At 61.3% G+C, this 13,791-nt stretch overlaps 1 protein-coding gene across 1 annotated transcript; it reads left to right on the forward strand.

Moving 5' to 3' along the window:
* Positions 1 to 590: 590 nt before the first annotated feature.
* Positions 591 to 13,281, forward strand: SDF4 (stromal cell derived factor 4). Its single transcript, XM_008050058.1, has 7 exons — positions 591 to 665; positions 1,561 to 2,023; positions 6,038 to 6,174; positions 6,569 to 6,682; positions 10,181 to 10,339; positions 10,576 to 10,751; positions 12,749 to 13,281. The coding sequence occupies exons 2-7, from the start codon at positions 1,719 to 1,721 to the stop codon at positions 12,923 to 12,925; spliced, it is 1,068 nt and encodes a 355-aa protein (XP_008048249.1). The 5' UTR covers positions 591 to 665; positions 1,561 to 1,718; the 3' UTR covers positions 12,926 to 13,281.
* The last annotated feature ends 510 nt before the right edge of the window (positions 13,282 to 13,791 follow it).

Here is a 13,791-nt window from a genome sequence, read left to right on the forward strand (position 1 = left end):
GGCATGGTGGCACATGCCTGTGGTTCCAGCTACTTGGAAGGCTGAGGTGGAAGGATTGCCTGAGCCCAGCAGGTCAAGGCTGCAGTGACCATAAGTGTGCCACTGAACTCCAGCCTCGGCGACAGTGAGATTCCAACTCAAAGAAAAAAAAATTGCCCATTTCTGAGCTGGGTGCAGGGGCTCAGGCCTCTAATCCCAGCACTTTGGGAGGCCAAGGCGAGAGGATTGCCTGAGCCTCTGGGTTTGAAACCAGCCTGGGCAACATAGTGAGACCTCATCTCTACAATAAATCAAAATAGTAGCTGCGCATGGTGGTGCAAGCCTGTGGGTACAGCTGCTTGGAAGGCTGAGGTAGAAGGATCGCCTGAGCCCAGCAGGTCGAAGCTGTGGTGGCTGTGAGCAGAAAGCTAAGTGAGATGGGCCCCAAAGCAGACGTTTCTGGGAGTGAGTGTCCAGGGAGCTGCCGCAGTACTTGGGTGGGCCTCAGCTGTCCCCGGACCACCTGCAGGTGTTTACCAATGGACAGAGTGGGAAGGAGTGGAGCTCCCTTTGTGATCATGAGGTATGAGGCTGAACCCTGTTTCCTGCCAGGACTGGGCGCCAAGACCACCTTCCTGGGTGCTCCAGCCTTTTTGGTGTTCCTGTGTGAGTGTAAACCAGGGCAGGTACAGCCACATGTGTGTGCTTTAGTGTAGATTTGCATGTCTCCATATGTGCATGTATGAGTGCAGACAGATGTGTGTGTTCATGTGCACATATGTGCATATGTGAGTGTAAACGGGTGTGTGTCCATATGTGCACTTGTGAGTGTAGATATGTATGTGTCCATATGTAAACATGTAAGTGTAGATGCCTGCGTGTGTCCGTATGAGCATGTATGAGTGTAGGCAGGTGTATGTGTCCGTATGTGCACGTGAGTGTAGACAGGTACACTTGGGTATCTGTGTGTGTGCAAGTGTAGACAGGTGCATGTGCATGTACTCATGTATACTCACGAGTGTAGATCTGTGGATGTGTGTGACCGTTTGTCCATGTGTGAGTGTAGACAAGTGTTTGTCCATATCTGCATGCGTGAGTGTAGACAGGTACGTGTGCGTGTGCTGGACCCTGCTGGGTGGGTGTGGGTGCGTGCTGGCTCCAGGCCTTCTCAGGCATGCGGGGTTCCCTTGTCCTCACAGAGCCCGTGGGAGAGAGGAGCCCCTTAACTTAGTGAGAAATAGGCCAGGGAGGCCAGATGACTTGGCCAAGGTCACAGAGCTCATATGTGCTTGAGTCAAGATCTGGAGAGCAAGTGATCGAAACCCCACGGGTCAGCACGGTCATGCCAGATGGTGCTGGAGGCTCTGCCATGGGGCTGGCGGGGTGGGTCAGCTCCGTGGGGATGACAGCTCTGAGTGGGAGAGACAGAGCTGGAAACCCAGTGTCTTCAAAGAAGGCAAAAATGCGGCATGTGGTCTGGATCCTGTAAATTAAGGACCCCTGTTCCATGTTCCAAGATAGACATGTTCAGTGGAGTGCTGGCAGGGTCCTCTCAGCAGTGGTTCTGTGTCTTCTTTGCAGACCACTCACTGCTTGTTGGGGCCCAGAGGCTGCGTGGCCCTGGAACACGGCCCTCTGCAGAGCCCGGTGTGGGTTGGAGCCGCTCTTCTGCCCCCTCTGCCCTCCCCCTCCCGGCTCTGGCCATACCTTGCAGCCCATCCACAGCTGGGACTGGGGCCATGGTGTCCAGGTGGGCCCCCCTTTGTGACCTGGCCCCCCGCTGCCTCTGGCTCCTGGGGGTTGTACTCCTGCTGGAGGTGTCTGCACGCCCCGCCAACCACTCGTCTGCCCGGGAGAGAGCAGCCAGCAGGGAAGAGAGAGAGATCCTGCCCCCAGACCACCTGCACGGGGTGAAGCTGGAGCAGGACGGGCACCTCAACAAGGACTTCCACCAGGAGGTCTTCCTGGGCAAGGACATGGACGGCTTCGATGAGGATGCAGAGCCACGGCGGAGCCGGCGGAAGCTCATGGTTATCTTCTCCAAGTAGGTGCCCGCCTGCCTGGGCCACGTGCTCGCGTGCCTGGCCGTGGCATCGCCTTGTGTGGGGACATTGCTGGGAGCGAGCTCTCCATGGTGACACCCGGGAGCCTGTGATGCAGGGATGGGAACGTGCTGGCAGCTGCGGGTCAGCAGGGCTCGCAGGGCTGGAGGCGGTCCTGCCAGCCTGTCCCAGACCCTACAACTGGGGTCTTTAGGACAGCCGGATGAGGTGCCTGCCCCCGTCCCCGTACCTCTGCGCCAGCGACAGGCGGGGAGCAGTCACAGCAGGAAGCACCCCTGGTAGGCCTGGCCACACACTGAGGACAGCGCCTTGAGGTGGGGACGGGAGACGCCGAGTGCAGGCGAGACAGACCATGGGGCGCGGAGAGAGCCGGCATGGGTGTCCAGGTCTCCCCTGTCATCCCTGTGCTACCCGGTCAGGCGCCTGTGCGTGGAGCTGGCGCATCCCCAGGAGTGCTTGCTGACCTCACCTTCCCCCCAGGAGAAGCAGAGCAGCCATCTTGTGACCTCCCCCCAAGTCTCTGGTCCCTTGGGACAGGCCTCCTCCCTTTGCCCCCTTTCTCCAAAACCTGGCTTAAGGGTCCGAGGTGGACTGTGTTCAGCCCTGGGGGAAAGGTCCTGCGATGTCACCCTGTGTCTTGGGCGGAGTGATGGTCCTGAGCCCATGTGCTCGGTGTCCGAGTCATCCCCGGAGGATGCCTGCTGTGGGGTAGGGGCAGGAGCACGTAGTGCCACACGTTCCCCAGGCTGGCTCCCCCGACAGCATGGGGAAGGGGCGCTGGGAAGAGTGCCAGGGTGCATCGAGAGGACCTGAATACACCAGGCCTGCTAGGACCTCCAGGCCCCAGGCGCACAGTGGCAGGCAGCCTTGGCCCAAGGCCTGCTGGAGGGGCTGGGCTTTCCTGATTCTGTCAAGGGCCACAGAGTGCCGAGGGAGGTGGGTACCTGAGAGCCTGTGTGCAGAGTCAGACTCTGGAACCAGCAGGCGGGGCAGGGGATAGGGTGGGAGTCTCAGGAGTGGCCTGGGCACGCCAGAGCCCTGGGGGAGGGCAGAGTGCGCCACAGGACTGAACACCCCCGAGAGATGCAGGTGCCAGCATGTGGACCTGGGCTCCAGGCACGTTGTCCCTTTGTATGTGTCCCCAGACAGGTGGGTTGGGGTTTTTCGTAGGGTTGTGTTCATCCGATGATGATTTGATTGCCTAGCAGAGGCTGGTTCCCTGGTCTGTCTGGACGGCCACCCTGAGCCCACAGAGGCCTTCCTGGCACTGTGGGGTACAGGTCACTGTGTCTGTCCTGCCAGCATTGCGGGTGGACCGTACCTCTTGGGCAGGCCAGGGCCCAGATCCAGGCTGCCTCTGGGCTGAAACCTGGCTCGTGTGTCCTCTGACAGGACAGGGGTTCCTTTTCTTTTCTTTTTTTTTTTGAGTTGGAGTCTCACCCTGTCACCCAGGCTGGAGTGCAGTGTGGTGGCCACTCACAGCCACCCCAGCGTCGACCTGTTGGGCTCCGGTGATCCTTCCGCCTCAGCCTTCCAAGTAGCTGGAACTACAGGCACATGCTACCATGCCTGGTTAATTTTTAAAAATTTACTGTAGAGACAAGTTGTCTGCGCTGTTCTTGAACCCGCAGGCTCAGGCAATCCAGTCGCCTTGTCCTCCCAGAGTGCTGGGATTACAGGCTGAGCCATTGAGCCCAGCCAGGGGTTCCTTTTGGTGCCTGCGAAGAAACTGGAGCAGTGCTCTTGGAGAGATGGGCACAGGGACCTGGGAAGTAGCCGTGGCTTCCCCAATAGCAACACCACGCCCACGGAACATGGGTCAGAACCAACTCCATTCTGTTTCACATGGTTTTCCTTCGTGTCCTCTTTCTGCCCAGGTCCCAACCAGGCCCCGCTTTGGCCACCCTGTCCCTGCAGGCTGGGCTGGGATAGCGTCTCCAATGCACCTGTTTTCCTGGACGTGGCAACTCTGTGGAGGCTGTCCCTGTTGCTAGTATGGTCCTCAGTGGGGCCCATGTGATGTGCTCTCTCCTTTGTGGACTGGGGTGTGTGTTTCCTGAAAGAACACCCACCCTAGTGAGGACCCCTGACGTCAGCATGGGACCCCTGGGATGTTGCCCTGGGTCTCCTGGCACAGGTGGTGACAGCCAGGTATCTCCTCTCCCTCCCCACCTGTCCTCAGAAGGAAGTCCCAGGGTCCAGCCCCCTGGTGCAGGGGTGTCTGCAGATGCTGCCAGGAGTCTCCTGTGGGAGGACTTTGTCTCCGTGGACATGTGGTGTGTGCTTGGGTGTATTCCTGGGCTGCTCATTCTGCTGCTGGCATGGACTGGCCTTGGCCACTAGAGCACCTTCATGTGTCCTCTGAGCAGGTCCTTCCCCACACTGGCCAGTGCTCCAGGCCTATCTTATGAGTCACCTGTCCCTCCCTGCATCAGCCGCTTCTCAAGGACCCCTGGATCCTATGACTGGAGAAAGAGTTTAGAGTCCAGGATCTGGGTGCTGGGTGTTACTGTCCATAGTCCTCTCAGGGAACATAGGCTGATAATGTGCATGTATACTAACCCTGTGCACACTAATCCTGCACACGAGTGTTTGCTAACCTCGTATACACATGTGCGTGTGCAGACTATACACATGCTAACTCTGTACATGTGTGTGCTCACCTGTACATGCATGTGTGTGTGAGCTAAGTGTAAGTGAACATGACATCCTCACTCTGTTCCCCCCCCCCGTCATTTGCACAGATGTCTCTGTGTCTGTAGCATCCCTCAGCTGTGCCCTGTGGATCTCTGTGGGGGACAATGTGGAGCCTTTGGTGGCTCTGTCGTTCCTGAGAACTTGCCAGCGCTGGCTTATAGGTGCCCACAGCCACAGGGCCACCTGGCGGCGGCCTCCCCGTGGCCGGCATGATCTTGGGGGCCTGTGGTGCTAAGGTGCCTTTGGGCCCCTTTGGGGTGGTGGGGCTGTGCCTGCCCGGCTGGTGCTGTGGGAGAGGTGAGGGGGTTTGGGCAGGCAGCCTGCCTCTTTCCCAGGGAGACCTTTGTCAGCAGTGCTCGGGGTATCATGCTGCTAGGGCTGCTCAGTGCTGCTACAGAGAGCACTAGCCTGGGTGGTCCAGCGGTGGGCCACGTGGCTCCCAGGTTGGAAGCCGCAGGCCCGTGGCCCAGAGGCTGTGTCTGGCGAGGGCCTTCCTGCTGTGTCTCAGTGCCAAGGGGCCACTGGCCAGAGCCTGGGGGAGGGGCTGGGCGTGTACTTGCAGGAGGGACCCCTCCTGCAGCAGTGCCGTTAGCCTGTCGGCAAGCCAAAGCCGACCTGACTGCCTCTCGGAGGCCCTGCTCTTGACACCGTTGCCTTTGGGTTTCAGTGTCCAACACATGGGCCCTGGGGACATGATAACCGCGGCAGAGGCAGGGCCTTTGGGCTTGCAAGGACACAGTGCTGAGGCCCACTCTGTCCAGCAGAGTGACGGTCCCCTCCCTGCTCACACATGTGACCTGCCTGGGGAACCCGCGGGGCCTCCTGGTCTGAGCCAGCTCCGTGTCCCTGATCCCTGTGCCCATGTCCCCAAGCCTCTGCGTTTGTCTCCCGAGACTCTGAGTCTCTCTGCCAAGTCCCTGGGTCGGCTCTATCCTTGGACACGTTAAGTCCCCAAAGAGTCTTTTTCGAAATCCTGTGTCTTTACATCCACAGGAAGGTTTGTGTGGTCAGTCCTGGAGTCGCTGAGATGAATCACAAGGATGGGACTTGGGATGCTGCTGGTGGGGCGAGGGCTTGGGACATTCTGCCTGAGGTGCTGCGTGGGAGGGAGGGAGGGAAGGTCCCCGTCTTCCCAGTGGCGAGACTGTGCCACCACCTTCCCCGGTGTACCCGACCATGCTGGTGTTCTCTGACACATCCTTGCCGTGAGAGCACACGGCCCCTAGAGTCCCTGGGCCGCCCTCTGCTGGCTGGCTGGGTCCTGAGCCCTCATCTGACACCTGCCCCTCTGCCTGCAGGGTGGATGTGAACACTGACCGGAAGATCAGTGCCAAGGAGATGCAGCGCTGGATCATGGAGAAGACGGCAGAGCACTTCCAGGAGGCTGTCCAGGAGAACAGGGTGCACTTCCGAGCTGTGGACCCCGACGGCGATGGTAGGGGCGGAAGTGGGGAGGAGATGGGGCGGGTGGATGGGCTGAACTGGGCTGAGGCACGGCGGGTGCTCTAGCCACCCTTTCTGCAACTGTGAGCATGAGGACCTCTGCGCTGATGCCACGTCTGTGATGACAGAGGGAGTGCAGAGAAAATACTGGGTGTGACCCTGGTAGCGCCCAGGAAGCTGGGTGCCCCTCCCTTGGCGTGGCCCTGTCTGTGTGCTGCTAGCTCACACTTCAGTAGCCCGAGGGAGAGATGTTCCCGCTGGCTTTGTGGGTGAGGACACTGGGTGGGCCCAGCTAGGACATGGCATTGGGTGTGGTGGCACTCATGTCCCGGGAGCTTCGGATACGCACACCTGCCCACCTCACCCCGTGTGCTGTCTGCTGTCAGGCCACGTGTCGTGGGACGAGTACAAAGCCAAGTTCCTGGCCAGCAAAGGCCACAGTGAGAAGGAGGTTGCCGAGGCCATCAGGAACCACCAGGAGCTCAAGGTCGACGAGGAGAGTGAGTGCTCTGGGTGGGAAGGCAGGGGGGCGCTTCCAGGCTGGGGGTCTGCCCGTGACCTGAGAGTTCACAGTGCTGAAACCGATCTTTCTGGGTTGCGTGGGGAGGACTGCGTGCACGTGTGTGTGTGTGTGTGTGTGTGTGTGTGTGTGTGTGTGTGTGTGTGTGTTTTGAGTGTGCATGCGTGTGCATACGTGTTCGCCCTGACGGTGTGACCCACAGGGGCGGGTGTTGGCTGCCGGGGGAGGCGGGTGAGGCTGCTGCTGCTGCCGGGTGCCAGGATCAGTGGGAAGCAGGCTCGTTCGCCCGGGCCCCTCCCGTCCTGCTGGGAGTGGCCCCTCGGGAGCAGGTGGTGTGCCATTCAGTTGTTAGAGCCTCAGGAGAAGCCCCAGCTGTCGCCCCGGGTAGGGTCTTGCCTACGCTCTGAGGCCCAGAGGACCCAGCCACTCGAGGCACAGGTTGCCAGGTAGAAGGCACAGCCCACGTGGGGCCCCAAGCCACCGAGGAGAGGGTGGGGCCGGGCCCGCCTCTGAGGAGGGCCTGGCTCTGGGACCAGGCGTCTGGTGGAGATGTGCTTGGCGGCCAGGTGGTGGACTGGGCAGTGGGTGGGCTCCTGGGCCCCTTCAGGGTGACCCTCTTCCCTGGGGTTGGGGTGCAGCCTGCAAGCGTCCTCAGCTCTGGGCAGGGTGGAGCTGGCGTCTGTGGGAAGGGAGTGAACGGGTAGGACCTGTTGGCCAGGGCTAAGGGCGGGATCAGGTCCTGGGTCAGGAGAGCGGTCAGTAGGCGGAAGTCTCCGGAGGCGAAGTCAGATGGGCCTGGCCAGGCCACCCTCTGCTCTGGGCTCTGCGGACCCTCCAGCGGCTGCTGTTGGCACGTTTGACTCGTTTGGGCTCTGTGAAGACACCAGGAGGTGCCTGCGTCTTTTGTTCCTCTGCTGATGAGGGGTGCGTTCCACTGCCTGGGTAGCATCCGGCTGCCCCCGTGGGGCAGGGCAGGTCGTGCAGGGCCCACGAGGCGGATTGTGGGGCGCAGGGCATCCCCCCACAGGGCACATCAGGCAGGCCATCGCTCACGGGCGGGCCGTACATGTCTGACACCTTTAGTTTTTGCTGGTCAGTTGGTCGGTGATGCGTGTTTACCTCCCAGAGTCTCAAGGTGACATCGTGACCTCATCCTTGAGACTCTTTCCCCCCTTTGGCTCTGGCCCCCGGCGCCAGCTTACCCAAGACTTTGGTTCTGTCCTGTCCGAAACCCACACAATGGACTGTTTTTCCTTCCCAGAACAGCTGTTTTCATTCCCTTGCTGCTTCCGTTTTGTGTTTCTGTTCCCTGAAGGTTGAAGGTGTCCTTTAGTGGTAAGGGATCCCCAGGGCCCTGTCCTGTGGGCGGTTTGCACAGGCCACACTTGGAGCTATCCCTTGTGGCCCCGAAGGAGAGGTAGGTGTCCCTGTGCCCCGTGCCTGACTCCTATGAGGTCTGGTCTGTCCCTGGTGCCGTCTACTTGGGTGTGGCTGTTCTGTGCAGAACACGTCCTTCCTGGACCTCAAACTCCAGGTGTCTCTGTGAAGCCCTACCCACTGCCTGGGCCACACAGAGGTGTGTTTAGAATGCACTCTGTGTTCTGGAGTCTTTGTGTGCCCCGAAGCAGCAACCCTGCTGTGCTGTGTCTGTGCCACCTCCTTGACCTTAGTACACAGCGGTGCTGCCTCTGGCTTTTGGTCTGGGGACCCAGGAGGAGCAACCCCTGGACACTAGAGGGAGGGACTGGGAATCCCAGCAGGCACCTCTCCACGACCTCTGTCCCTTTCTTGTGTGGCTCCTGTGAGAGCCACGCCCAGTGAACAACGTGAGTCTGAGGTCTCCGTCTGTTCACCACAGGTCCAGTTCTGGAGGCCGAGGTGGAGGTTGGGAAGTGGACTCACCGGGACCCGAGGGGCCACTGGCCCCTCAACTTCTGCTGCTGCAACCTCTCCCTTGGCTGCTGTGGGGCTGCCTTCTCCCTGGGTCTGTGTGTACCCTTCCTATGGGACACTAGCGGTTGGATGTAGACCATGGCCTGACCCAGGACACTCTCATCTCTGTGTCCTCCCTCATGGCAGAGACCCTGGGTCGAGGCTGGGTCGGGACACAGAGCTCCTTTGGTTGGCCTAAGGTGGGCACCTGGGCTGGATGGTGTCCTGACTAGAGGGCCTCAGGCAGCCTGTCCCAGGACGCTCGTGCCCATCTGTCCCCAGAGCGACAGTGGAGGAGACTGGCTGAGGGCGTTGGCCCCAGACCCCTGCTCCGTCGCTCTCATCCTCCCCTGACTGAGCTTGTCAGGATTGCTCAGAAAGCAGGTTGCTCAGAAAGCAGCAGAACTTGATGGCATCTGGGCCTTTTCTGTGGTGACCAAGTGACTGCTGGGTTTGCACTGATGGGTAGAGTCGGGCCAGTGGAGGGTTCAGGGCCGGACTAGCGCCTAGTCAGCAGCTACAGCAGGTCCTTAAATGGGCTAGGATGTCACATCTGCCCCAAGATTGAGACAGGCCTGGGTGGGATGTCGGGGACGTCCTGGAGGGCTGGGCCATGTACCCAAAGGCCTGGCTGGGCCGGAGCGGGAGTCCGTGCCAGCTCTGCTCAGTCACCACCTCAGTCATTTCTGGAACCTGGGTTTTCCTCCCATGTGAAGTTACACATGAAGGGAACGGAAAAGGATGAGCTGACACCTTTACTGCTTATTCACTGCTGGTTCATACCTGAGTCAGTCTCATGGCAGTTTCCATTCTCCCAGGGAGCACATGACTGGGTGTGGCCTGGGGTGGGAGAGGTCTGGGCCACGTCAGAGGTGATCCAGGGCCTGTCCAGGGGGATCGGTCATGATGGGGGGGGTGTCTGTGGTATATCTGGGGCAGGTTCTGGGCTATGCCTGGGAGTTCTGGGCTGTGTCTGGGGATGTGTGTGCTGTGTCTGGGGGAGGGTCTGGGCTGAGTCTCGGGGCGGCTCTGGGCTGTGTCTTAGGGAAGTTCTGGGTTATGTCTGGGGACCTGGGCTGTGTCCTGGGGGGATCCAGACTCTTGTCTGGTGGGGGTCGGCTGTGACTGGGGGATCCAGGCTGTGTCTGGGGTGGTCTGGGTCATGATGGGGTTCTGAAGGGGATTCTGGAGGGGGCCCCAGGCTGTGTCTGGGGGGTCTGGGATGTGTTCAGGGAGTCTGGGTTATGAATGGGGGGGTCTGAAGGAGGAGTCTGTGCTGTGTCTGGAGGGAGGTCCGGGCCTTGGGGGGGGACTCTGGGACACATCTGGCGGGGGTCCAGGCCCTATCTGGGATGGTCTGAGCCATCTAGGGGAGAGCCCAGGCTGTGTCTGGGGTAATCTGGCCGTGACTGGGAGGGTTCTGTGTGTCGCGAGTGGGCCCCAGACTGTGCGTGGCCCTGTGCTGCCCTCCAGTGCCTCTCAGAACTTTCTGGGTTGTGCACAGGGGTGCCCCTGCTGCGGTGCTCATGGACGCTGCCCTTCTCAGCACAGGAAGTCCTTGAGAACCTCAAAGACCGGTGGTACCAGGCAGACAACCCCCCCGCAGACCTGCTGCTGACTGAGGGCGAGTTCCTGTCGTTCCTGCACCCCGAACACAGCCGGGGCATGCTCAAGTTCATGGTGAAAGAGATCGTCCGTGACCTGGGTGAGACTGGTGGGGCGCTGCACCTTCCTGGGAGGGTCGGGCGTCGCCAGAGGTGGGGGTGGGCTGGGCTGGGCTTCGCAGCAGGTCCCGGAGCGCTGCCTCTGCGGCTGGGCTCGTGTCTCACGCGTGGGTACCTGGCGCAGATGCTCGCGGGGTCCTTTGTGAGGTCCTGTATGAGGCCCCATGCGAGGTCCTGTGCAGGGTCCCCTGTGAGCATCCGATGCCCCGTTCCACAGACCAAGACGGCGACAAGCAGCTGTCACTGCCTGAGTTCATCTCTCTGCCCGTGGGCACTGTCGAGAACCAGCAGGGCCAGGACATCGATGACAACTGGGTGAAAGACAGAAAGAAGGAGTTTGAGGAGCTGATCGACTCCAACCACGATGGGATCGTGACCATGGAGGAGCTGGAGGTGAGCCTGGGGAGGACCCTGAGATGGGGAGGGGCCCTGGGGGTGACTCCAAGATAGGGGGACCCTGAGAACAAGGGGAGGGGGTCTTGGGGGGCTGTGATCTCAAGATGGTGGCCCGAGAATGAGGGGAGAGGACCCTGGGGGTGTGGGGCCAATCTGAGAACAAGGGCACCTTGGGGGGGTGTGACCCAAGATGGCTAGAGGGATCCTGAGAATAAGGGGAGAGGACCCTGGGGGAAGGTGTGACCCTGAGATGGCCGAGAGGATCCCAAGAACGAAGGGAGGGGGCTCTCAGGGTGGGGGTGACCCTGAGATGGGCGGGGGAAGATCCTGAGGATGAGGAAAAGGGGCCTTGGAGGGAGATGTGACCCCCAGGGGGGCCCTGAGGATGGCCAGGGTGGTGGAGGAAGGGTGTGGCCCTGAGGATGACGTGGGGTGGCGGGGAGGTGTGACCCCAAGACGGGCGAGGTGGTCCCAAGAATGAGGGGAAGGGCTCTGGAGGGAGGTGTGACCCAGAGATGGGTGGGGGGTGACCCCAAGAACAAGGGGAGCTGTGACCCTGAGGTGGGTGGGGTGAAGGGTGTGGACCCAAGGATGACCTGGAGTGGTGGGGAGGTGTGACCCTGAGATGGGCAGGGGTGTGACCCTGAGGATGGCTGGGGTAGCAGGGGCGGGTGTGAGTCTGAGGACGGCCTAGGTGGTGAGGGAGAGTGGTGAGGGGTGACCCAGAGATAGGTGGTGGTGGGAAGGGTGTGACCCCAGAGGGCGACCTGGGTGGTTGGGGGAGGGTGTGACTGGGGGAGCGTTGTGACCCTGAGGATGAGGGGAGGGGGACCCTGGAGGGAGGTGTGACCCCGAGATGGGCAGTGGCGGAGAAGGGGATCCTGAGAGTGCCTGGGCTTGTGAGGGAAAGGTGTGACCCCGAGATGGGTAAGGGGAGAGTGTGATCCTGAGGGTAGCCCGGGGTTGTTGGGGGAGGGTGTGATCTAGGGGGCTGTTGTGACCCTGAGATGCGGGGGGAGGAAGCTGTGACCCTGAGGGTAGCCTGGGCTTGTGAGGGGAGGGGGTGGCCCAAGATGGGTGGGGGAGGGGTGTGACCCAAGCACAGGCCCTGAGAGGGGCGTCCCTTCGTTTGGGCCTGAAACAGGAAACCGGGCAGGTGGCTGGTTGCGAGCCCTGAGCCTGTCACTTGACACCATGGCCTGTGGTTGGCCTGGCATTGTGGGTGTTTATGCCCAGATTGGAGGCCAGAAGGCCCTGTGAGGGAGATGCCTGTCCCTGTCTGCGCCTTGGCCGACTCCTGGCCTGGCAGCGCCCTCTGTGGGAGGTGTTCGGCGATTCTTTTGGGGAAGCACAGGCAAGCGTGTGTTGGCTGGGCTGGTTCTGACGTGACCTCGGTCAGAGTCCAGGTGGGCAGGGCCGCTGGGAACCACTCCCTTCTCGGAAGCATCTTCCTGGTGTTGCAGGTGCCCTGGGCTTGTTTTGTTCCCACTGCTGAGTGAGTCATTCCGTCTCACACCAGAACCCTCTGAGTCCTGCTGACAGCCAGGGGTAGGACGGGCCGGGGTTTTAGGGACCCATCAAACGGGTCCTGGCGCCCACCTGCCCTGCCCACCGGGGGCGATGCAGCCCAGCTTTGCGTGACCCTTGCGGGCCTCGGGCAGGCCTTCGGTGTTCAGCCTCTCCCCATCCTGGCTCCTTCCCACCCTTGGCATCTCCCTTTCGGAACATTCCAGAACGTGCCCATGTCCCCAGCTTGCAGCCAGAGGGGTGTCTTAGACAAGGGGCTGCTGCCATGGGTGGCTGCCGTGTCAGAGCCGTCACCCCTTCTCTTGGTGGCGTAGCGCCTTGGTGGGCTGGGCGGAGTCCCAGGCACTTGCGTGTCACAGCCATGACCGGAGTGTAGGGAGGGCTGGGTTGGGCCGCTCAGGCTCGTGTGCTCGGTGGGAGCCCGCAGCCCGGCGTCGTCGGCCCTGACCGCGCGGCGTGCCCTGCAGAACTACATGGACCCCATGAATGAGTACAGTGCGCTCAACGAGGCCAAGCAGATGATCGCCATCGCCGACGAGAACCAGAACCAGCACCTGGAGCCTGAGGAAATCCTCAAGTACAGCGAGTTCTTCACGGGCAGCAAGCTGGTGGACTATGCCCGCAGTGTGCACGAGGAGTTCTGAGGCGGCGGCCACTGACGGCGCCCTCTTGGCACCCGGGCCCGGCCCGGCTGGGCTGTGTCGCGGGCCGGGGCCTCTGTCCTCCGGGACCACAAAGTCCCTGCCTGGACTTCTGAGAACCGGACTTGCGTGCATGGCCCCGCCGGTGCTGTGGGAACGGACGCCACTCCTGCTGCTTCTCGCAAACAGAAAGACTGAGGCAGCTTGCCTGTGTTTCGCTGGAAGTGAGTGGCAGGAAGCCGGGGGCGCCTGCCCTCACGGCGGGGCTGGCCCGCAGCTGCTGCCTGAGGAAGCACCAGTGTTTGTTGTGACAAGAATCACATTAATCTGTGTTAAAATATAGTTGCCTTTTTCTCTCAGCTTCGTTCTTTGGGTTAGAAAATACAAATCAGTCTGGAATGCTGGTGGCCTGGCGGTTTCCGAAGTGTTGGAGGTGGCCGTGTGGGTTGGAGGCCTGGCGGAGGAGGCCCGAGGCTGGCGGCCCCAGTGAGGTCGGGGCAGGAGAGACGTGTGCTAGGATGCTGCGTGTGTTCCTCCCTGTGGCACGTGGGGGCCCAGGCCCTGAATGCTGGCTCTCCAGCAGGAACTTGGGGGTTGCGGGGCACCCCCTCCTGAGCCTGTCCTGCTGTGCTCACATCGCCCGGCCCTGCCACAGGCAGGCGGGCACCGGGCTGGTTCCCAAATGAGAAGGGTTCTCAGGCCAGCGCCGGTGCGAGTGGCGGGAGGCAGGTCCTCGGTTCGCCTTGGGACCTGCCCGGAGCCCCCGCACATCCCCCACCACCTGGACTCAGCCCTCCCCCTCGGAGGTCCCGAGCCAGCAAGGGTGGTGGCAGCCATGGCACCAGCGTCTCGCCCTGAGGGTGCTGCCC

This window comes from Carlito syrichta, unplaced genomic scaffold (assembly GCF_000164805.1).
Source record: "Carlito syrichta isolate Samal-C Ts95f unplaced genomic scaffold, Tarsius_syrichta-2.0.1 Scaffold142940, whole genome shotgun sequence".
NCBI lineage: Eukaryota > Metazoa > Chordata > Mammalia > Primates > Tarsiidae > Carlito > Carlito syrichta.